Source organism: Trachurus japonicus, chromosome 7 (genome assembly GCF_045865225.1).
Source record: "Trachurus japonicus isolate A0001 chromosome 7, Traja_1.0".
NCBI lineage: Eukaryota > Metazoa > Chordata > Actinopteri > Carangiformes > Carangidae > Trachurus > Trachurus japonicus.
In genome coordinates this window covers 19,390,937-19,416,807 of record NC_140913.1, presented here as the reverse complement: position 1 = coordinate 19,416,807, position 25,871 = coordinate 19,390,937, and the positions used below count along the sequence as shown (strand labels likewise).

Below are 25,871 nucleotides of genomic sequence, written 5' to 3'. Positions count from 1 at the left end.
CAATATCCTAGTAATGCAATGTCTCCTCTTTGGCTGATGGATTATGGAAGTGATGCCAATTATGTTCTACACCAATATGCTTTCATTCAATGGCCTTCATGATACCAGGCATACCTTCCCAATCTCAATGCCACTGATTTATTATTTTTATATGTCAAAAAAATCCAAAAATTCTTACGTTTTCAATCCTTTTTTTGTGTGTTTTTCTTTTAGACTCAGTAGAAAAAATTTAAATAGACAGATCCATGCAGGAGAGACCTGCACCAGCAAAACACCAAAGAATAACCTCAGCTATATGCAACCATGATCATATATGACACATTCACCTCCATTTACATCCATTTGCCAATCAGATGAGGTTATTACTGTGAAACAGCGCAGAGGCAGTGAAAGTTGCGATTCATCTGTCTGCAACTGCTTGTACAGGACATATTCCTCCATGTCCCACAAATGGTCACCCACTCAAAGGTTGACCTAAGGGAGATAATTCATTTCTTGTAAATAAATCACCCAAAAATATTTTTGATATTTTGAGAAAAACTGAGAGTTTACTTGTCACCATAGTTGTAAGATTATTTGGATTGTAGTAGTAGCGTCAGAGTGATTTATCCAGACGTCAATCCACATGATATAAACGATTATCATCCAGCAAATATACATACAGCACGTTACTTCCAACACACTATTGTATGCACAACATTGACAGTAATGTAGTGCAAAGCTTCTTCCAAAACCAGAAAGTTAGTTTATCGGAAAGACTGGTTTTGACATATACTCAGATGCAAATAAAAGCTGCTAAAATCAAAATGAAATCAAATATAGAGTGATGATAATGTATCCCCAGCCAAGTTGTTTCTTATTACCTACAGTGCTAATTATGTTTATGTTTGCTTTTCATTTAATTCATAAGAGCTGCTTTAATATTTAAGGATAACACAGCTCTAACAACACAACACATTGAAATGACATCTTGATATATGTTACGTGATACTCCGAATGGCAATACATTCATTTAGATACACAAGAAAACATCTAATCTGAAAAGTTGAATAAGATAAAGAACATATGGTTTGGGAATAACTTTTTATGATTTTATGACTGCAAAAAGTTATGGCGTATTCCATCACTGAAAGCTTTGTCTGTGCATTTGGGCATGTAAAATAAGAAACAACTATCTGAAGCATGTAATATGTAACATTCACACTCAATTACAGGGATACACACTAACTACACACTATCTAACATAGCGTAATATAAGCAATGCCCTTCACCAGTATCATCACCACTTACATGTAAATGTCCATCAGTGTGGCTAAATTTCATTCACACTCAACAATGATGGAAAAGCTTATTCCTTTTTATGTCCCTAATCCTCACTACAACACAAAACAAAGTCAGGGCCACAAACACTGACTGACGTGTGACTGAGTTATGAAACGTTAACCATGCACACTGTTCATTACGTTGGGGCTGAGTGCAGAACATGCGACAGCTGGGACTCAGCAAGGCTTTGTAATCACAATAACAAGTTACTGTATGTACAATAGGGGGCTGACATTCATATATATTTACCTCATCTTACCGTAAAAAAAAAAAAAAAAAAAAGATATGCAACAAGCACAAAGGGCAACATGCAGTATGTTTCACAACCTACAAATAATCTCCATTAGCTCAAAGTCCACTGAGCGGTATCGTGTGGGTTACCTCTACCTTTTCCATGGGGGTCACGCTGTCTGCTGTCCCATATCCCATAGTCATTGTTAGAAAAGCACTGTAACCTGTACAGTAATCCACTTATGTTCCTGAATGCAAGCAAACCAAACAAAGAAATCCTCAGCAGACAACGAAGACAGCACTTTTCACTCTGATTTGTTCAGTTTTACTTTGTCCTTGAAAAAAAACATTTTGTCCTTTCACCAGCTCAACACATGGAGTCCCAGAGAGATCAAATATGCCTCAAAAAAGTTTTTACTCAAAAGCAGCAGAAGCTGTAGATGGCCGGGGTTGACGAAAGCAAAGGAAGAACGTCTGCACAAACAATGGTACGGTGACGGTCTCTTATATGATGGTAGGACAGATGAGTTTGACTGGTGTCTCTATTTGACATCTGCTTCATACTCCAAAAACAGCTTGGATGGGAAGTCATCCTAATTATGCAGAGTCTGGAGAATACTGTCCAAATCAAGTTCCATGGTAGCAGGGCCTCTGGAACTAAACAAACAGACACACATACTGTATAAAACCATCTTTGGAAAAGGAGAACAATGGCTTTCATGCACTGATATGATGATAAAAAACCTACAGTTCATCGAAGGGAACAGGAGTGGCTGCGCTGAACTCATCGTGGTTAGATGCAGTTTCCATGATGTCCTGATTGATGGACTCTTGTGGGCTAAACGGTTGCTGAAACTGAGGCCTGAAAGAAACAGCAGGAGGAGCTTTACAGCAAATTGATCAATAACCAGTAACGCTAATACAATATATACATGGTATGTTTTAGAGTAAAAAAGTGACACTGGTTAAGTTAAAAGTATCATTCGTACTAATAACCCTTCAATCCACAAATCACTAGAAAAAAATTCAGCAAACATGTATAACACTGGAGTCTACTCAGCCCATACGCCCATGGTTATAATAGTTAATATAAAATAATATAATATCACGTAATAATAATAAGTGTGAAAGGAAAATGAATGGGAAAATATAAGATAAAAACATATTTAGAAAACATTTAAAAACAGCTTAGGGATAAATCATGTAATTCATAGTAAATATTGGTTAAAATGCATTGTTTTTCATAAGTTTTAAGTTAAAAATGATCTGCTGGGGGTGCTGTTTAGCCGTTTAGATAACAGTCCTCTCTGCAGCCGGCCCTGGTTCGAATCCCGCAGCCCTTTCCTGCATGTCATTCTCTGCCTCCCCATTTCCTTTGTCTCTCAACTAACCTGTCCATTGAAACCTTGATTTGTTTCTTTTTTTTCTCCTGTAAGTTGACATATGTATATCTGTTCAACGTGTTGCTAATGTGAAAAAAATATACAATGGTAGACTTGACAGAAGCTACAGCATGTCTGTGTGGTCCTTTTCTTCAATTTTCCCATTTACTGGGGCATTTTGCTCTTTTGATAATGAGATGACAAACGTGTGCAATTACGAGCTGGTAAACACATCACCAGGGAATAATGGCATTGAAATAGGGAAATGTGCTTAGACTAGTACTTACACAGAGAAGTTAACAGAACCGAGAGGATTATCAGTCATAGGCGCCATACTGGGAGGTGGGAGTGTGGCTGATCCAGCTTCCCTGCACACACAAACACACACACACAATTATGAAATGTTCATTATGTTTTCCATTACTCTCAAAATTAGTTCTAGTGCATCAAATGGCATGGTTTATATATTATTAAACTGTTTCTTACATGCCAACTTTAGTATGCAGTGTCACAGGGATGTAACCTCCAACAGGTGATGGTTGGGGCTCTGTTTCAAAAAGAAAAGAAGAGCTCCATCTGTTAGTTGCCTGTCACTTCTCACTCAAACATCACAACAAAGACTTGACCGTGTATGAAGATCATTACCTGAGTAGAATTTTTTGAAAACGTCATGTTTAGGAAAGTCAGGATACAGGTGTGTAATGTGATTGATGTCACGGATACGGTCACCAAGGCTGCGGATCTCAAGGTCTCTCTTGGTGAAGGGCTGGATATTCTGGATTTTCTGGCCTCCATCTAGGAGGAAATGTTTTTTGATGGACCAGCAAGAGAGGGAGAGATGTGAGAGAGTTGTTCATACTTTATTCCTCTGCCATCCACTGATCCACCTTTAGGACACCACCACTACTGTATGTAGAACTATTACAATGTAACTCTTGATTAAACTAATTTTGGTCAAAAACTAAATCTGGTACAATGCACAACTGTACGATGTACATGCATAAAAAACCAACAGACAGACAGAAACTATATATGGCCGGGTTTACTTTTTAAAAGAGTCAGTCCAATGTCAGTCCATAAAATACTGATGTAATTTTGACCCAAGATCAAGAATATGTTTAAGAGCTTAAGTAAGCTTAATTAAATGGGCTGGTAGGCTAATTGGGGAGCCTCAACTCTCTATGACAGCCCTCAACGACACACAGATGCAGCATAAAACCAGCTCTGTTCTTAATGACTGCTCACATCCTTTGCATGGTGAGTTCCAGCTCCTTCGTTCTGGCCGTCATTTTGTGGTCCCCAAAGGCAGGACAAAACGATACAGATGTTGTTTTGTACCCACAGCAATCATTATGCTGAATAGTAAGGCCACAAGGTGACTTTGTTTTCATATTGAACTTCCAGGTGATGTTAAAGCACTTTTCTATGACCATATAGTATATATATATATTTTTTTTCTCCTTTCTTTTATGGATGATTGTATTGTTCTTCTATTGTATGATTTGTCTGTCATGATGTCTTATGTCTTTTATATTGGGATTGCTGAGTTCCCGTCTGCACAACAAATTAACCGTCTGGTACCAATAAATAAACCTTGACTTTGACACACTAAAAGTAAGGTTACTAATTTCCCACTCATAAAAAAACAAAAAACTGATGACTAACATCTCCCTCCTGACCATGTTCTCATTGAATTCAATGGGTGTTAATGGGCGTGTACTTATAATCCAAACAGGAAACAGAGGAATCTGAGAAAAAAAGATATGAAACTAAACATAATCAAACTGATACTGGTGCCACGCAAGTACTTACTCTCAGATGCAGACACATAAGCAATGGTGATGCCTCCAATCTCAGAGTCGCTGAAGCGAAGCAAGAATGTCCCGTTGGGCCTGTCTTTGAGAATCAGGTGCAGATGTTGCTTCCCAATAAAACCAAATATCAGCCTAATGGAGTTAAATATTGCAAAGGATTGTTAGTATTGTGCAGCACCAAAGTTATAACAATGATAACTTAACTACCTTTTTAAAAACAGTTTACACAGTGCTTAACCAATGCATCAAAAGCAACCCTAGTGAGAATCATTACAGTCTCCTCACCCTTCGCTCCAGTAGGTTTTCAGGTGTTTCTTAGTCAGATCCATTACTCCCTCAAACCACTGCCAGAATGTGAACGGTCGACCCGGAAGAACCTCCTGTAAGATTGAAAACCGCAGTGAAATCTGAGTGTATGACAATCTGTGCATGCCTATATGAAAACAACAAAGGCCATACAAGTGACAAGTGAATACCGCACCTTATTAAACTGGGCCCAGGAAACCATCATGTTGCTGAAGTCGTCGGCAAAGTCAGGCTTGTCAAATATCTTCTGGGCCAAGAAGTGCTGGTTGTAGTGGTCCAAGTTGTGCTGTGTCTGGACCTCAGACGTGAACTTACTGTTGAGAGTGCCGGACATCATCCTCCAGGGAACGCGCTCTGGCACCACGAACGGCACTCTCTCCTGATGACGACAACAAAATGGCTGACATCAACCAGAGCACTGATACATATTTATAATCTCTGTGGCAGACAAAACCAAAGAAATTAATGTATTTCTCACAAATCGTAGTTTATTAATATATTAAAAAAAGAACTTCGTAATGCCAGAAACACATTTTCCATATTCTGTGTTATAAACTGTTTTCTTGTCTGTAACAACAACTATTGCACTTCTGCCCGTCCTGGGTGAGGGATCCCTCCTCTGTTGCTCACCCTGAGGTTTCTCCCATTTTTCCCTGTTAAAAGGGTTTTCTCTAGGGTTTTTCCTCAGTTGATGTGAGGGTCTAAGAGCAGAGGATGTTGTAATGATGCTATGTAAAGCCTTTTGAGACAAACTGTTTGACGTAATTTGTGAGGGAAGGCAATTGCATAGCCCATTTTTACAGTGTTTCCAGTCAACATTTTGACTTGACAGAGCAAAGAGAGCAGTAAACAGGAAACTGGTCCAGGCCCAAACAGAGTCTGCATGCACATTACTTTAAGTCTGTGGTTCAATTTCAGCTCAGTAATGAAGATTGGTCAAGCTCTAGACAATGATATATGCGCACGCAGGATGTTTACGAGTTTGCACGTTTGAGTATTTTGAGAGCTAAGTGTTCTATTGGTTTCTAGTTAAAATGAAATGGGATGAGAACATATCTGTTGTCTTATCACAGCGACTATCCTGCAGATGACCTCATTTATGGAAACTCAATAACAGAGATTTGGATTTGCCTGAGCAAGAAAAGCAGAGGTGTAATTGGTAACATAAACATCTCCATATAGGTGATTTAGGTGAGCTACATTCTGGGGCCTGATATAGTGCGTGTTGACATTGTTATTGAAATCTGAAGCAGCTAAATGTATTACAGCCATCATGATTATCATTATTTCATTGTTGAAAAGACACAGGATGGTCACAAGGCCGTTTTATCCTCACCATTCAGACTCAGCAGAGGATTAAAAGCAGCAGTTTCACATTTTGGGATCTTTGCTAATTAACTTTCTGACAGAGTTAAGGGAACACACTGTTTTTTTTCAGCTTTCCTTACTATTCATCATATCATTATTACGTCTAAAACTCTGCGTTTACCATCTTGCTACACTCAGTCACATGGCAGAGCTACATGAGCTACGCTTGAAGCGCCAACACAGGCACTACTTGGATTTCACCTACTCTGGCTTTCAGAGCCACTACTACAGATGATTCACATTAATGGAATCATCTTTCTGGGGGGGGTTTCTGCAATACTGTCACCCTTATGGTTTCCAATCTACGTTTGCATCCAATACCATATGCATAGGTTTAAAAAAAGATAGTTTTTCTGTGGTTGATTGGGGAGTTTTCACACATTCCTCCTGTAGCTTTCCATCTGAGACATTTTTCAGTTGGCTTGCACACACGCCTGTTCCATGTGCAATGCCTGACTAAAATAGAGTTACACAACAGCACAGAGAGAAGAACATTATTGCTAACAGGAAATAACGGGCAACATGACATAATAGTCCGCCAACAAAAATAAAAATAAAACAAAAGTATAATCTGACTCTTACAGGTTCAGAGAAAGCACAGTCCCATATGATGGTGGCCAGGGCGTTGTTGTCTTGACTTCCATGGACAATGACGACAACAGGCAGTGATATCATCTGTAATCAATGACACAATAATTAGCTCTTAATTATATTCAAACAAAGGATATATGCTTATTCAAAGTTTTACAATGTTTAGCACTTTGTTTCACTGCAGTTAGGCCTGTCACTGCCGTAGCCATTTAATAAGCCTGTATGTTAAGAAGAGATGGTGTGAAAGACAGTCATATATACAACTGCATTTAAGGAAACAATGTTATGGGCCAGACCTGTATTCTGTAAGGAGTGTCACAGCCTGTGATAGTGATCTCTGTGGAGAACAGGAGAGCAAATTTCTCCTCTGTCACAGACTCTGATCCTTTTCTGTCAGCTCTCTTGATCTTCTTGATGAACTGTTAAACCAAAAAAAAAATCTCATTTGTAAACAAGACTATGCAGTAATTCAATCTAGGCTGTTAAATGGAGACAAGCATACATACCATATTCCTAAAGGTGGCACACGTACTCTTGGTGGCTGTGTTGTGTTCTAGGATGGCTGTGTTGTTGATCAGTTCCCCGACATTATCACTGTGGGCAACATGACACAGTTTCAATGGAACAGCATCATGACAATATGCAGAAGTAACACGGGTTTACAAAACACTCAGTAACAAGCTCTATGGTCAGGTACGAGTTCTCTAATTCACTAATATGCATTAAAAAAAAAAGTTCCCTTATTAAGAGGGTTTAGTAATGAACAGACACAAACACTTCTGTTTTATTCTGGTATGTGAAAAAAAGTACTGAATACCATGGCATGAACAGCAATTAAAATCAAGTCTGAAACTCTGATCCACCGTGATGCACTGTAAATATGACTCACCCGGGTACACTGCCCAGGTTCCTGGCCTGCAGTTCGTTAATGATTTGCACCTTGACCACCACAGGTTTCCCAGGAGCTACTTTCTCCCCCAGCAGATATCGCACAGTGGTGGAGAACTTTGACTGAGTCTTAATGACCTGTGGGGGCTGCTTGTCCACAACGAGAGTGCTGAGGGAGACATCGGCCAAACAAGTGAGGGAAAGATGCATGAAACTTCTTTATCACTGTTTGTGAATCAAATGAACAAACTTTCTTTCAGAGTGCTCCATATGAAAAGCTACAGAAGAGAAAACAGTGTGACCATCCTACCTTTGAATCAGGACCTGCAGGAGTTGCCCCAGTCTTTCCTGGAGCTCAGGAATCGGTTCCACTAAGAGCATCAATTCCTGCCGTAGCTTCCTGTTCACCCCAAGCAGCTGCTCACACCTGACAGAAAACATATGCAAGAAATAAAAAAATAGGCATTGTGAAATACCTAAAGCAGTAAAGCAAGCAAGAATCTAATGCCTCCCATGATACTGATAAGCTACACTAATACAGTACCAACTTTTTATTCTATTCGATTATTCATCTTATTTTATTTTTTTATTATCTTAAGTGCAAGAGTAAGTTATGTAATGCATGTGTTTAATTCTGTCATAAAGTAACTGTAAACTACTATGGAATATTATACATTTCATGATAATCTGCTTGATGCCAGCTGCCATATGTCATTTAATGACACTATAAAACACAGGTGTTCATCGTCTGCAAATGTTTTTTGGTTGTTGGCAAACAGCCTTTTAGTGGATTACTGGTTTCAATACTGCCAACACTACTCCTCTGATCGGCTAATAACAGTGGCACCTCATTCCTCAATCAATTACATAAGAATTTGGACCGGAGATAAACAGAGGACTACTCAAAACAAAGGATGTTTTAACAGCATGGCAAACTGTGAATTCCTCCATGTTACTTCACACTAGCGATAAACAAACAAGCCCATACTACCAGATGTGCGAGATGTGTAGAGCATTGTTAAATGCTTATCAAAAAACAACTTGCAAACAAAATGTAGCATGGATACTCAACTTAAATACACATGTTACATGTGTTCATATGTATTCCATGTGGCCAAAGGCATGTTACATGTATCACAAGTGGAACAAACAAGAGGAAGTAATAGGCAAAAAAAAAAAAAAACATCCTGCATTCCTGGAACAACTCCAATCCTGAACAGAGAAGATACTTCTCCAGAGATTTTCAGTGAAAGGCTGATGGACAACAGCTGTTTGTTTTAAAGCATGAGAGAGGGAGAGAGCCAAATCTGCTGAGACAGTCTAGTCCTGGACCACCACAAATCTCAAGGAGAACAAAGAGTATGCTCTTTTTAGATATACAGTGGGTACGGAAAGTATTCAGACCCCTTTAAATTTTTCACTCTTTGTTTCATTGCAGCCATTTGCTAAAATCAAAAAAGTTCATTTTATTTCTCATTAATGTACACTCAGCACCCCATCTTGACAGAAAAAAACAGAAATGTAGAAATTTTTGCAAATTTATTAAAAAAGAAAAACTGAAATATCACATGGTCATAAGTAACCCTTTGCTGTGACACTCATATTTAACTCGCATGCTGTCCATTTCTTCTGATCCTCCTTGAGATGGTTCTACTCCTTCATTGGAGGTTACAAAATAATTTCTGCAGCACTCAAGGTTCCTAAGAGACAGTGGCCTCCATAATCCTTAAATGGAAGAAGTTTGGGACGACCAGAACTCTTCCTAGACCTGGTCGTCCAGCCAAACTGAGCAATCGTGGGAGAAGAGCCTTGGTGAGAGAGGTAAAGAAGAACCCAAAGATCACTGTGGCTGAGCTCCAGAGATGCAGTGGGGAGATGGGAGAAAGTTCAACAAAGTCAACTATCACTGCAGCCCTCCACCAGTCGGGGCTTTATGGCAGAGTGGCCCGACAGAAGCCTCTCCTCAGTGCAAGACATATGAAAGCCTGCATAGAGTTTGCCAAAAAACACATGAAGGACTCCCAGACTATGAGAAATAGGATTCTCTGGTCTGATGAGACGAAGATTGAACTTTCTGGCATTAATTCTAAGCGGTATGTGTGGAGAAAACCAGGCACTGCTCATCACCTGCCCAATACAAAGGGCTGCAGTGATAGTTGACTTTGTGGAACTTTCTCCCATCTCCCCACTGCACTTTAAATTTAAAGGGGTCTGAATACTTATGACCATGTGATATTTCAGTTTTTCTTTTTTAATAAATTTGCAAAAATTTCTACATTTCTGTTTTTTTCTGTCAAGATGGGGTGCTGAGTGTACATTAATGAGAAATAAAATGAACTTTTTTGATTTTAGCAAATGGCTGCAATGAAATACAGAGTGAAAAATTTAAAGGGGTCTGAATACTTTCCGTACCCACTGTAAAATGTGATCACAGACACATGAACCTAAAAACATACTGTTGTCTTGCTTCGTTGTTTACTGTTTAAGTAGGTCCTTACTTTTACTAGGATGGGACAAAAGTGGTGCAACAACAGAGGCAGTAAGTCCTAAAGGGAACAAGTGGAGCGGGGTGCACCTCACCAGGTCTGCAGGGGGTTGAGGTTTTCGTCAAAGGGATGTCCGATGGCAGCCTTGTGCTGCTCCCACCTCCATGCCTTCAGCCTGGTTACCAGTCGGGTCTGACACTGCTCCAGACAGTCCACACACTCCTGCAGCAGCTGAAAACGTTTCTACACACAAGCGACATGGAAACATCAAATGCAGTCAACAACAATGTGCATGCCAACAAACATTTTAAACACAGAAAGCTGAGGATTTCCGTTTACAGTAAGATTTTGTATAAAATGACAAATGCCAGAAAAATAATCTTGTATTCGGGCAGAAAGGACAGACATCGCCACAACCAGAGACATACAGGAAGTGATAATCAGCATCAGAGTAGGGAAAACATTGAGCTCTGGCCTTACAGCAGCCTTTCACTTTGCCCTACTACTGTCTGCACCGTCTAATACAAACACGTTTCTTAAACACGAACATGGCAGTAATGTTGGCACTGGCAGCAGAAGTCATTGCCAAGCTCACCGTGGCCATAGCCTTCACATTGTACTCCAGTTGCTGGATGTGGTTCTGGAGTTTCTGGATTTCTGACTTTGTGGGATCCAGTCCGTTCTGCTGGATTGGCCCTGACAACATGAAACAACAGAAAACATCATATCCTTTGTGCGCTATACGATACTACTCCTTTTGCTTCAATAGAAAGTTAAAGACTGCTTTGGTGTGATGAACCCGTGCCAAACCAAGCATTATGAAAACACATTCCTGTCATTTCTAACAGTGATAGTGACGAGACAGCAAAGTGAAATGTTAAAGTTAACAGGAACGTTGCTAAATAAATCCTGACAGATCAAACAGGTTGGACTGAGCAACAGGAGATAACAAGAAAGACAAGAAAGACAAAACAACATGGGCAAGCAAAATCCAAAAATACATTACATATGCAAACATACAGAACATTTGTACAGCTGATGTACGTGGTATCTCAGTACTTGCACTGCACATGGAAAAATCATTTTGCAACATAAAGAAAGAAAACTGAACATTAACTCTGGAACAGAGTGAAATGCAAAGACTAAATCTTTCTCACTTGTTGATTTCCTTATATACACACAACTGAAATTCAAACTGGGGGACGCAATTTATCCTCAAGTAGCAGGTAGGAGCAGGGGGGGGTGGGAAAAAAATGAACTCACACTTACTGTTATTGTTATGTACTGAGGAATGCAGAAATTAAATGTAGGCGTATAAGTAGAGGGTGCACCTTTTGATAACACTAACGACTGCTAGTGATTGTGTCATCTTAAAATGAGTGGGTACGTCATGGTCTGACTATTTTCGAGAATTTATGACCCTGCATGCAAAACAGGGCTTAAGGGCACAAAGCAGCACATAACATGAACAATGTGCATGCTATATAAAGTCTCCCAGTGAGTGTTGAAGAACACTGTGATGTTATGTAATGAGCACTTGGTCTGATTTGCAACACAGATACTTTGCCCTGAATCGTAAGATGTTTGATGTCCACATCTGGTTTCAAAAAAAAATATTTCACTCAACATAACAAGTTGTTGACTTTTGTCCCCTCTGCTCTGTGTGTGACACACAGTAAAACAGAAAGAAGAAGAGAGGAGAGAGACACGACTGTAAATAAGAGCAAAACGCAGTAGAGGTTTTCACTCTAAATTATAATTTATAATTACAATCTATAAATTATATAAAAAGAAATTATACTAGTCCACATAAACATTATAATAATTTAAAAATATATAAATAACGTTGTTTTTTTAAAGTAAGAACAGCCAGATTACATTTTCTAACCCTGAATTGAGCTAAACAGTTTTCCACAGAAAATTTGTCATAACAAATTCACATATAAATGAAAACAGAATGTGGTGACACTCAGAAAACTAAACCGAAAATAAAGTGAAACGATGAATTAATATAAAAAGAAGGTTTATTTAAAAAAAAAAAAAAAAAACAGGAACTAAATAAACTACAGTCCAGTTTCTCTGTGGGTTGGTGCTGACATAAGTTCCACTAATCAGTCACTAATGCAGAGGAAAATGCTCCTGCTTCAGCTGTTCATAGGATTTAAGGGATATGCACATGAAGCACAGCATTTCTGAAGAAAATCTGTGTCTTTCTTGTGTTTGTATATATATATATTTTTTTTAGCCTTTATTTAACCAGGTAAAAAGATATGTGTATGATATGAATATGTGCGTGTGTCTCACCTTGTAAAGTCTCATAGTTCTGTCTCTCCCAGTTGACCTCCTCTTGCAGCTGATGTATCTTTTGTCCGATGTCTTGAAGCTCCAGCACTTTGAGAACCAGGTGGTCGACGTCCTGCATGTTGGGGTACTGACTGTTCTGGTACTGTTGGTACTGTGGAGGGCTGGTGATCTGAGAGGGCTGCAAATATCGAACACAGTGTGATATAAGTTATAAACAAGATAATAATACAGTAACACAAGCAATGATCTACATCAGGCGTTTCTGAAGTCTGACTCACTGGGCCTCCCTCCAAAAAACAATAAGACGGCTGTACCCCGGTTTGGGTTATAATCAAGCTTTAATTTTTATAGCTACACTTCCCATAATTTGTGGTTGAATTAGCTATGAGCAGTTTCTGTTCTCTCATTTCTACGTGCTCCTTGAGCTTTTACTCACAATGGAAAAAGAGAGTAAGTCATGCTGGATATAAAAATATTGACTCAGATATGAAGCAGTACAAATGTGTATAATTAAGAGTGGGCTTGATTCCTGAGCTTGGGGCCTTTCCGTGCGGAGTTTGCATGTTTTCCCAGAGCCTGCGTGGGGTCCCTCCAAGTTCTCTGGCTCTCTCCCACCATCCAAAGACGTGCACATTAGGTTGAATGATGATGCCAAAAATTGCCCGAAGGTGTGAATAAGAGTATACAGTATGTGTTTATTTGTTTCTATCTTTTAGCTCTGTGACAGAATGGCGACCAGTCCAGGGTGTACCCCGCCCGCGACCTATGTCAGCTGGGACTGGCTCCAATCCCACCTCCCCCCGATCTTGCACACATAAGCAGTACAGCTAGTGGATGGATTATTCCCACACATTTCTACTATCCAGGTAGGTCCTTTGTCTAGAGGATGGAAATCAGACAATAATCAAACTTGCTTTATGTGGTTTAGATAATCCACCACAGTTCACGGTTCCTTGCAACTTCCCCGTTCGAGGAGGCCTGCATTTGAAAGTTTGATCTTCCAGTTTCCAGCTTCACATTTGCACCTCTTCGTAGAGTTGCATTGACATGAAAGAATCAGCTTTACCATCAATGTATGAAACATATTTAAGAAAAATGCCGTGAGTCAATAAACAAAAGTCCTGCACCTGTTTTCCAAAACAAGTTCAACATACCCAGGATTACCTATAGTTATCTCTGTTAACTGAACCTTGAACTGAACATAGACTATCCTGGACAACTTGTACTCCAGAAGTGGTTCAGTTACCCCAGGGGTTTTTCTCCCTGGCTACAAGCCCATTCATGCATAGGAGACGAAGAAGAGATGAATGAAGTTGTTCATATGAGGGTTAGGGTTACCAGTTAATCAACCTGCATGTATCCAGGTACAGACACATCTACATGTGAGATTCAACAAGGTCAAATGTAACGATATGATCACAACTTTAATAAATAAAATAAAAAATCTAAACATATATTGTAAACAGGTGCTCAATATTTTTATGTCTCCAGTATTTTTGCTGATGATGAACAAACTATTGTGAACCTGTGATTCAGGAGTTAATATCTGACTGTTTCTGCAGCAGAGAGAAGAGTTGGTCATGTTTGATGAGTCAGTCTGGCTGAACATTTATAACCATGGTAATCAGGGAGTAGATGTTCTACTAACCAAAAGTTTTTATTTCATCATTGTCACAGAGTCTCCTGTGAGCTGCATTGATGCCAAAAAATAAAAGCTTCATCACTTTTGTCTGTATATCTGTGAGAATATTTGTTTGAAAGGTTCTTACTGTGCCAAGAAGGGACCTCTCCTTCCTGAGGATTTCCCTGACCATCACTGCAAATTGCAGAGGCTGCTGTTGAAACCCAATCTGTAAAGCAAGAACATGTCATTCAATCATAAACAGTCTATAACACCACCATGCAGCTGCCAGTATGCAGTTCTTTTTTGTAGCTGGTTGACACAGTGTGAACCTCTCCCCTTTCCCGCAGCCCCACAAACTCTTTACATCACTCTTAAATATTTTCTTATCCCTCTTCCTGTCTTACAGTCATATGAAATGACCAGAAGAAACTGCAGATGTAGCGCAGTTACAAAGGGGGAAAAGTGAAATTGTACCCATACCATGTTCCTGCTGATCTGCATCAGCTTCATCCTGTCCACCACGTTGGCGTTCTGCTGAGCAATAGACTGCAGCCTGGTGATGGTCTGGTCCAACAGAGCTCGAGCCTGGCTCTCCTGCTCCACCTTGTCCAGGACAAACTCTTCCCTGTAAGCACACACATACACAGTCACATCCACATACAATGTATATGCGCATGCAAACATACACACATTAACACACACGCATGATGGCAGTCAATAAAATCTCAGCAAGCATGTCTGTGTAATTGTGTGTTGTTGCTACGTGCATATGTGTTGGGTGTGTATGTGTGTGTACCATCTTTGGCTCTCAATCCATTCAGCTAAAAAATGTCTGACTTCAATGGGGAAGGACGTCGGAGGATAGAGGCTGTTGACAGTCTGATCAGGCAGGCACTGGATGAGCTGGGACATTTGGAGCCACTGGGCCATGGTCGAGCAGGGCTGCAAGAGTCAGAGTGAAATTACATAATGCGTTTTTCAAACAGTAAACAGGACATATTATTTTTCAATAACAGAGTGGCATTAAAGTCTGTGCTGGTGTTGTGTTTGTTTTCTTCTCAACAATTAGTAAAGGAATGGAAGCAAAAATGAAATTTCTCTCTCTCTAGTACATCTTTATACTCCTCTATACTTCTAAACCCAATTCCCTACTCAACAGCTTCATTCCTATCCACACAACCCACATAAAAAGTGTTATAGTTTAAGTCCATATGAATTTGGAGGAAACTTGTATGAAATGGACGAGAATAAGTCGAGTGTTTCCATTTGATGTTTAGAAATCATGGAGTCTTGGGTTTAAATGGGCTGTTCAGTGTAAATATCAAAGCATCAAGCTGGAACAAGGTGATATGTCATAGAAGAAAAACAAAACTTTTCCAAACTTAAAGCTGCCTCAGGGGACATGAAAAAAAGGATCTTCAGAAGCAGGGGGGGGGAACCTCAGCAATTTCCTTAAACAGCTGGGAAATTAGATTTTAAGTAAACATTTGTCAAACAGGAAGGAATAGCTATGTTGTTCAGGACTATATTTACTGTATTCACAGACCCACATACAATACATCTGGTGTTTAACTGAGCACAGCAATCAAATGTCTAATGTGGTACTGATTAAAAGCTGGCTTCAACTAGGCATACATGTTTTTGTTTCAGTTTCAGTCTTAACATGGAATTTGTCGCCAATAAAAACAGGATAAATCATTAATAGACACAAAGCTTAATACCTGGAATTTCACCACTTTGTTGTAATGTGACAGTCAAAAGAGGGATTAATGGCCTCTACTTCCTGAATGTGTCAGGTATTCCCCATACCACTCGTGTTTAAGATCCTTTTGACCTTCGTTTGTCATCAAAGGTTGGAAATCTCTCTGTTGTCTCAGTGTTTGTCATTATGTCACTTGACAACATTATAAATTATCTTCACTTCAAACGCTGAGCATCTGGAAGTTGGGAGGAAAGTTAAGAAAAGGCTTTTAAGTCATGATAATGTTCCTTAACATTGAGTAACTCTATAAAAATGTTGACGCATACTGAAGGAACTCAGTATTATGTAATGTCTTCTCAGCCAGGCATGTGGGGATCCAGCAAGTCTCGTCATCTAACTGGAGGCCTATTGCTTAGCTACATCAAACATTTCCACTGTGAGAACAAACTAAACCTTGTTTGTCCATCAGGAATACAGAATGATAAATTAATATGTTCAAGCTAAGTCATAACATTTGAGTGTCTGTGGTAAATGTTGAGTAGAAAGCTCTGCTCTTCTGAGGAGCTCTCCAATCAGGGAGGGGCATCTCGGTGGGTTAGAGCACAGGACCTACCACACCATACCAGTGAGGTTTGGTCCTAACCGCAGTGACCCCTGCTCCAGCCAGCAGCCCTTTACTTTATGGCATCCCCTCTCACTCTTTCTCATACTTCCCTGTCTCTGTCACACTATAAATATAAATAGAAGCCACCCAATCTAATCATTAATAAGAAAACTGCTGAGAATAAATCCCCTACAGAGGAGTAGCCATTGCTGTAATTTATAGATGAGGGATTTAAAAGTACAATATGTAAGAAATCTAAAGCAACTGGCTGTAAAAATCATCCTAAAATTATGTCCAGAGACTTAAGAATAATGTTCATATAACATACTTAACTCACCAACAACAATAGTAGGCTACAGCCAGAATATTCGCAAAAAAAAATTTTTTTTGCAGACCACAAATCATGTTTATGTTTTGAATCCTACGTGTTGGCATGTGTCGCCACCATAGACTGTAAAAGGTCGCCACCCAGCGCTCTCTCCCAGTCACAGCGTCAGTGGCATTTCAGCCTCCGGGTTGCCAGTTAAGCTTCCACTGAGCTGCAGCTACGGCTGGGAGGTAAAACGAGATTTAGATCGTTTTCTATTATCGGTTATTATGGTCATATTTCTTAAAAGCTAAAGGGAAGAATTACGGAAGAATTACCAAGTGAAAGTTAGAAAAGAGGGAGGAAATGTGGCGAAATGGATCCGATGGTAAATTAAGTGATTGTGAACGTGTGGAGCGGTTCATGAGATGAGTCCGGCCCGGTCAGGTCGCCTGTCTCCGGTCATCATGTTTTATGATCCGACGTCAGAAAGTGGAGGAGAGCTTTTTTTTTTTAGGTTTTTACTCTGCTTTGAGACTTTGAGACTGACTGTGAGTGAGCAGAGCAGAGGTTAGCGCGCCGCTGTGTGGCAACCTCGAGTCTGGGGGGAAACAACACGCTGCTGTGTTTTGAATTTGACTGCAGCAACAATTTTGGCCACATTCTTACATATCACTCCTTTAAGGATCTATACCTCCAACATGTCTGTATGCCAAGCTTGATGTTTAGCGTTGATTAAAGGACAATTCCAGGCGAATTCAACTCGGGGGTATATTTTCATATCATTTTAGGTCTAAAAGAAGGAATCTGAAGATTTTCAGTTTAATTGCTCCTGTTTTGCAGTAGTTGCGTCTGTCCCCGCATCGCCACGGCAGCAATGAATGGGAGTGGATGTAAGTTCCGCTGTTTAGGCTGTTTACAGCCCTCAAAGTCGCAATTTTTTTCCACAGACAGCGTCAGATGGCGACTCAAACATGCACCGAGAAGTTTATTTACTTCAAGCAAGCCGACATGTTTGTAAAACTCGATCTAATTCAAAGTCTCCCGGAGTCTCGCGCGAGCCCGAAGTTGCAGTGCTGGTGTATTCAGGCGCAGTAGGAGCTACCGTTTGTGTCATAAACACAGGAATATCAACTCTAGCTTCAAGTGTACATTTTCCACAGACAGCGTCAGGTGGCTACTCAAACATGCGCCGAGAAGTTTTTTTTTACTTGAAGCAAGTAAAGAGTTGATATTCCTGTGTTTATGACACAAACGGTAGCTTTCCCACTGCATGTGAACACACCGCGCACGGCAACTGGGTCTCACGCGAGACTCCGGGAGACTTTGAATTAGATCTAGTTTTACAAACATGTCGGCTTGCTTGAAGTAAATAAACTTCTCGGTGCATGTTTGAGTAGCCATCTGACGCTGTCTGTGGAAAAAAATTGCGGCTTTGAGGGATGTAAACAGCCTAAACAGCGGAACTTACATCCACTCCCATTCATTGCTGCCGTGGCGATGCGGGGACAGACGCAACTACCGCAAAACAGGAGCGATTAAACTGAAAATCTTCAGATTCTTTCTTTTAGACCTAAAATGATAGGAAAATACACCCCCGAGTTGAATTCGCCTGGAATTGTCCTTTAAGGTGAACAGTGACAGACCACCATCACCTCAAAAGCTCACTCATTAAAATCAATAGGCCTATATATTTCAAATTAACATCAATAAAAATGTAGTTAGGATTATGAAAACTAGTACCTTTGGCTTATAAAAAGATGGAAGTTGGGGTTAAGAATTACTTTACTTAGTTAACACCTTAGTAAAGTCATTAATACCAAAAATATAGGCCATATCATCAGTAATGGAATAATGACAACTATGTGGAGGTCATGATACTGTAGCTGCACTGCATGTCAGTTGGTTGTCACTAGCAATGAGCCTGTGGCCCTCAAATGTGAATAAAGCAACCGATGCTCTGGCGGACGGGGCTGTGGCTTGATGTTATCTCCTGACGACTCCAGAACTGCATGAACGAGCAGGTGAGCAGGTGTTCCACAGAAACTTGTCAGAGCAACTCTCAGTCTCTGAGAAAGGCTTCATCTTTAACCCGGGGGTTGGGGGGGGGTAAGATAGCTTCACTTTAGTTTCAGCGAGATAGGTTTCCAAAACAACAACAACAACAAGTCTCAGCGTGTGTGTTCAGTGCTTTATTTTAGAAGCATACTCACACCCAGTGTTAATTATCCTCCTACTGCCACCATTTCCTCTCGCAACTGAGCTGTGTCCTCATTTTGGGTCAGCACTTCTACAGCTTGGTACCAAACAGTCCGTGCTAAAGTTTCACACCAGTCAGCACTGGCATTAGCGGGCAGACCCAGGCCAAGGCGCAGGGACCCATTTCCAGCACATTATGGGTGACTGTTCACAATAAAGTCTCTATCTTCTTTCTCAGCGCTCCCTGACCTGTGTTTTTCTTCTGGCTGAGCTCACTTGATTGAATTCTAAGTAGCTCACTACCTCGTATTTAATGTAACAGCTCTTTGGGCTTTCCACAAACATTTGGGCCTATTAAGCTGCAGCTGAGAGCCAATTTCTGCATGCATAAATGAACATGCACCACTATGCTCCAGTACTTTAGCTACCTTGGCAGATACACACAAACAAGTCTCAACCAACAGATAATGGATCAATGTCAACGGTAGAAGACGCAGAAAGGAGGCTTCAGTTGTGGCTATTATCATAATTTCCTATATTTATCCATATGATCTATGTTTTCTGATTACCTCTTATCACATAATATGCCATCAATCAAATCAGTAACTATAACGGTTATGTGAAGTGCTCATTTCTGTCGCAGTAAAGCAGCTCCCAAAGTCCTGCACTGCTATCAGTGCTATGAGGAGACTTGACCTCATGGCACCAAAAAGACGAAGTAGGTGGTGGTCAGTCACTAGAAGCTCTTTTAGCATTAAAGCTACAGCCCCTATTGTCTCTGGTTTGGGATCAATCTACTGTAAATGCACAGGATTGGAAATACATTTGTATCATGAAACTGCACTTTGTAAACTGGGACTTTTCACATTTGTGCTCAAACCATTTTCTCCTTTTAAAAAAAGGCATATTTTAGTTCATTTAATATTTTTACACTACATCTTGGATGCTGTCACTGTTCGGTGAACACCAGCTCAATCCAGTCTCTGCAGTGCAGAAAGTGTTAAATTCTTTCTCATTTTGTGTGGGAACACATATGGGGAGAGGTCCCTAGTTAACAGAGGATTCTCTTTCTGGCCAGACGAATCCCCTGCAGAAATGATCAAGACAAGTACCCCAGTATTCAGCCTCATAATCCCATAAACCTAATATCTGCACTAATCCCTGTTCAAATCACACATTTCATGTAGTAAATCCACATCCATCTCTGTCAGAACAAAACAACATCAAGACTAACACTCATTAGGAAGCTGCAAAAGTTTTGGCCCTTGTTTTGTTGCCAAACGATTTGATCACATCCCACCAGTGTTTCCCCTAGAATTTGTTTCAGGCCCGGTGGAGCGTGGGACAGCATATTGGCACAGTCGGATTCGGTCAGGTGGTGCAGCAAGCAGTCTGCAATTAATATTTGCATACAAATTTTTGTTTGGCCTTTTATGGGCTCTATACACAGCTCCACTACTTCCTGAACTTAATGCTGCTCCTTTGTTTCCCGTCTTACATTATTGGACAAACTGATTAACCCAGGTGTGTCTGACCCGTGTGACTACTCAGACATTGTGACTACTAGAAATAAGGTCCAGAATGTAAAAAATTATCCTTTAAGAAGAAAGTGGAAACAAAGAAAAAAATGTGAAGATAAGATTGTTCATGTCTGTTAAGTTATGAAAAATCAGACATCAGGCTGATGTCGCTGCACAGATGAAAGCTGGTCATTTTCCACTGCAATTCTCAGAAAACAGCGAGTGGAAAATACTCTAACGTGAGCAGACGTGTAGGTCGTGTAAGTAGTCCCCTCTGTCTAGGAGCATCTGAACAGTGGCCCTACACTGGATCTTTGTCATCATGGCCACGATACACATAGGTTCAAGCACAAACACTACGTGGTTAGGTTGGAGTAAAGGTTGTTGGGTTAAATGAAGTGACTTACTGACTGTACATAAAACTCTTTTACACTTGGGACTGTCTGAGCAAAACAAGTCATCTAAAAACATCAGCTTTGGGATCTTGTGATTATTTTCTGACATTTGGTAGAACAAGGGATTAAATGGCTGATGTTTTCATCTCTCACAAAAATAAATAAATAAATGTCCGATTTTGTGATAATGAAAAATATTCCTTTAACCGCAGCCACAACTTAGATCAAAGTAGAAATCAGATTATTGCTGGGGCGCCATATAGCTCAGTGGGTTGAGCAGGCGCCCCAGAGGCTACATTCCTCACTGCAACCGTCCCTGGTTCGAATCCCAAATCTGGTGGCCCTTTGCTGCATGTCATTCCCCCTCTCTCTGTCTCTCTCAACTATCCTATCAATTAAAGGCAAAAAGCCGAAAAAATATATTTAAAAAAATTAATTAGATTATTGCTGCGATGTATTCAGATGTGGTCCCCTGCAATTACTTAACTGGTCAATAATCTATTAGTCCATTGACTTAAAGTTAATTGGCAATTTTCTAACAATTAATTTTGATAATCAAATATTTAGGCTACTGCAGCCATATTTGCTGTTTGTAGTAGGGGTTGCACAGACTAGTCGACTAGTCGACTTTACTGCTCCACAATGACGTTTTGAGCTTGACGTCGACTAGTCGCTGATCATGTGACAGTAGGCTACAAGACAAGAGTAGCGGCTTGAACAACAGCTGAGTGCGCTGAATGAAAAAAATACGAGCGCCGTCAAGCTGGATGGAACAAGATCGTACCAGACAGGAAGTCGGGCACAGAAAAGGCGAGAGAAGCTGGTCAATTTTCAAAATAAAAGAAATGATGATTAAGTTTGCTTGTCCGTAAATATTTGTCAGCTGCGTCTGCACACAAGACACACATCCATCCATACTTTGGACTGTGATGGTGACGAGGCCTGTGTGTCGTTTTCCTCCCTAATTGTTTGACGGACAGTAGCTATAGGCCTACAGACAGTATGATTTTTTGCACTTGTATAGGAGTGTATGTTACAAAAAAACAAACTGATTTACAGCTTGTTGTTTATAAAGCTGCTGTTCTGTGGACTCATTTCTGTGCGTGAGCTGTCAGTCAGTGAATACAGATTGTTGCAAAGCTTTTCCCTCCTCCTGTGATTTTAGTTATGATGGGAAAAATATGAATGACGTCATCAGCGACTAGTCGACGTCGACTCGACTTTCATAACATTAGAGTGGACTTTAAAAAATCTGAAGTCATGCAACCCCTAGTTTCTAGTTTCTCAGATATGAAGCTTGGATAATTTTTTTTGTCACAATTCACACCCGATAAGTGAACATGTTGTATTATCTTGGATTTTGGACTCGTAGTTGGACAAAAGATACCAGACAATGTTGGCTTAGCCTGTAGGAAACTATTCCAGGTTTTCCCCTACTTATTGTAGTTTTATAGCCCTATTAAAGCGAGCAAAACGAGATCACTTTACGGAGGTGACGAATAGTACCTTACTGTCAAAACATTATAGACGTAAAATTCTGTGGAACTGGGAACACTGTGGACACAATAACCCATAATAACATAAGCACATCTTTAAACCTCCCATTATAAGACCTGCTTAAGGATGACTAAACAGTACTGACACACAACACCAACACTTTCGGTGTTTGCTTCTGGAAGTATTTCCTGCCTCTCGCTAATGCTAAAGCTTTTTGAGTGCGGAATGTGCCCTCACTTTAATCTCATCAGTCATTTCCTCACTTTAGTTTACTGACCTAAAGTTGTGGAAGGCCAGGATAAACTTCCCTAAAGTTTGGGTTGGATCACCAAATTTTGCTCCCTTGCAAGTGTCGACACCTCAACATCATGCTGTTTATGGAGTTGGTCCAAAAGGAGATCCCAATATGAGACAAACAAAACTTGTCAGACCACAATCTATTCTACAACTTGTTTTCTGAAGGTGTAAATATATGTTCTTTTGCTTTGTCTTTTAAAGGAATCTTATATTGTGGAATGTCAATATTAAAAATCTACAGAAGTCCCACTGTGGTTTCATGGTGTTGTGGGAAGAAGTAGCGTGCAGCAGTAGCACAGAAAAATGGATCTGTCTTAGATTGCTGGGTCAGCATGATTTACAACCCTGTGTTCGGGAAGCATTTGATGTTTTTGGCTAGTTTGTAATATAAATCATTGTATCGAAGATTGTGGTTATCTCACTGAGGCTCTTGACCCTGCCCCCACCCCATTCACCTTGTTGCTAATAGCTTCACTGTCAGATACAGGTGGTGAAATCAAGTTACTTTGATGTTAGCGCTGTGAAAACTAGACGGGTGCCAGTTTGAGTCGTTACTAATTTGTTACCTTACTTTGTACAGGCCGCATGCTTAACATCCACATTAAATAGGACCATGTTTAGAGGTCACTGCAACCAAGGGCCAGCAGCAAGGTGCAGCTAACATAACATAACTTTATTAATCATACAATAACACCATCAACAAGGACAACATTTTCACTGCAATAACAAATAAACTGTGTAACCTGAACTGTCAGAGTCACAAACAAACCACATGACAGATCAAACACTGCTGGATAATAGACACAATTTAATATGTGAAGTGCATCACTCACTCACTCACTCGCAGGAGAGATCCTGCTCTGTACCACCAGCCGACAAATGACAAACACTCTAGACTGGATCTGTCAGCGAGATGATTCAGTTATTGTCAGCTCATACTATTTCCTTGTGAGAAAGGGCCCAGCCTTCAGGTGTACAAGGACCAAACGTGAGAAAAGCAGAGGGGCAAAAGAGAACCCAGTGATACCAGAGTTACATGATGTTGTTTGCCAAATTCTGATCTTGCCTTGGGCACAAAACGGACATGACTGGCTCCAGCTACACATTGTTTCAGCCTGTAATGTAAAGGGGGTTTCCAGGTGTTTTTCCTGAGTCAATATGAGGGTCTAAGGCCAGAGGATGTTGTTATGATGCCATGTAAAGCTCTTTTAAAAATGGGCTATACAAATAAAACTGCCTTGCCTTGCCCTGCCTTGCCTAATAAAGCCTAAAGCCTAATACACATGATATGTCGGTGTGGCAGGGAATATATGACATTCAAATCTAAGGATCAGCTCCATCAGCGCTGGGTAAATGCCACATACACAAACTCTATGAATCCTAAAGCAGCAGAGTTCAGATTATGCACCATAGAACTGCTTATTGAGAGGAACCAGGTTGGTAAAGGCAACACTGCTGCTGCTGCTGCTTTGATCATGACTCCACTCCACATTTCCTGAAAATCAAGACAATTATTGAAAAGCAAAAGTGGAGCCATGTTTGATCTATGGACGGTGAGTAAACTGATATAGTCGCTTTTTAATTGGGGTTGTAAAGCTGTGAGAGGATACAAGGCCACTTCAGGTCGACACACAGGCCTGCACCAGCCTGTTTTTTCTCTCTCTGTGTGTGTGTAACCAAACATGACAGATACGATGACTTTGACAACCTAATTTATGATGCCCAACAACCAAGGCCTCGCCAACCTCGAGCCGTAGTAGGCCTGTTAAACAAAGAGAAATAAACAAACAAGGGTCAACTACACACATTCTTACCTTTAGTTAAATGGAGATTTCAAAACATTGAAAAGTGCTATCTTCCGTCGCCTCTTCCTCCTCTTCTGTCTCATAAGTCCTCCGCCTGTCCAAGTGTCCTACTCAACATTGGCTCTCTCCATCACTCACTTTGACGCGGATGTTTTCTTCCAGAAAAAACGGAGATTTACCGTCGTTTGGATTCGAGAAGAAGTGGATTTACAAAAGCGCCGAGCACTTCACGCAGGGCGATGTCAACTTTTAACAGCCTACAAAGTGGGTTAGGCTCACTTCCCTGTTACGCACGATGTGCCACTAGACGGAGGAGCGCGCTTTATTTCCTGCCCTCACGTTCACACATGATCAAGATACTGTGTGTGGTTGTTTAGCTGTTTGCAGCTCGTTTGGCTGTTCAAGGGGATCGTATTTGTTGTTGGATATTTCTCCAGAGTAAACTTTAAACTACATACGTTTTCTGTCTATGTTTTAGGAGTGTTATTTCTATAGGCTTAACTTTTGTGTTTTTGGCATTCGAAATTAAAGAGATTTTTCTGCAGGGATCTAATGTCTCGAGACTGGAGCAATAAGATGAAAAAGCGCCTAAATGATTAAATGTATCGTAAATGTTTGCAGCGTTTGAGGCAGGCAGGTCTACGTGAATGCAGCGGGCATGTTCACTTCCAGCGGAGAAAGGAGAAGACGGAGGCGGAGTAATGTTGAGTCACCAGGGGCTGTGACTTCCAGTAAGTCTATTGAGACACATGATACCATATCTGCAGATGGCAGTGCCTTCAAGTCGGACATCTTTCCAACGGTATTCACTGACGTACTGACGGAAAACATCAAGTCTGTGGCCACTATTTTACAGTATTCAACTCTTTATTATTCACTTTTTCTGTTTAGATTCCATTATTTTATTTTATTTTTTTTATTTTGTTCCCGTTGTTATTGTATTGTATCTTTTAAGTTGTTTTTTTAAAAAAAATCTATATCATCATCTACTTCATGTACATAGGCTACAGTATGTGTGTTTATTAGTTAGGCCTACTTTAGTGCATAAATTCATATGATCCAGAAAAAAAAATCTTGTATGGGCTAAAATTATATTAATAATGTATGTGAATTATTTAAGAAATAAATTATTTGTTGACGTTGCAACCACATGCACGTGACATATCCCACTGTTTCCTTTTGAAGAAATAAAAAATTGTCATTTTTCCCGAGTGGAGCCACCAGAGGG

The 25,871-nt window shown here is 40.3% G+C and overlaps 1 protein-coding gene across 1 annotated transcript; it reads right to left on the bottom strand.

Annotated features, from left to right (window-relative positions):
- Window positions 1–95: 95 nt before the first annotated feature.
- On the bottom strand, window positions 96–24,914 carry stat6 (signal transducer and activator of transcription 6, interleukin-4 induced). The gene is made up of 20 exons (XM_085781885.1): window positions 24,653–24,914; window positions 15,114–15,259; window positions 14,798–14,942; window positions 14,463–14,543; window positions 12,694–12,871; window positions 10,985–11,085; window positions 10,484–10,632; window positions 8,214–8,330; window positions 7,905–8,072; window positions 7,522–7,609; window positions 7,312–7,434; window positions 7,007–7,099; window positions 5,232–5,435; window positions 5,036–5,130; window positions 4,749–4,882; window positions 3,582–3,731; window positions 3,423–3,483; window positions 3,224–3,304; window positions 2,303–2,416; window positions 96–2,211 (listed from the first exon to the last, which is right to left on the bottom strand). Exons 2-20 carry the CDS (start codon window positions 15,245–15,247, stop codon window positions 2,148–2,150), a joined length of 2,280 nt encoding a protein of 759 aa, XP_085638011.1. The 5' UTR covers window positions 15,248–15,259; window positions 24,653–24,914; the 3' UTR covers window positions 96–2,147.
- Window positions 24,915–25,871: the final 957 nt, after the last annotated feature.

Coding starts and splice junctions, on each gene's coding strand:
- stat6 (XM_085781885.1), bottom strand. CDS start 15,247: ATGGCCCAGTGGCTCCAAATGTCCCAGCTCATCCAGTGCCTGCCTGAT. Junction 7,435..7,521: donor GTGCCACCTTTAGGAATATG/GTATGTATGCTT, acceptor TTGGTTTAACAG/TTCATCAAGAAGATCAAGAG. Junction 3,305..3,422: donor CTGCATACTAAAGTTGGCAT/GTAAGAAACAGT, acceptor TTGTGTGTGCAG/GGAAGCTGGATCAGCCACAC.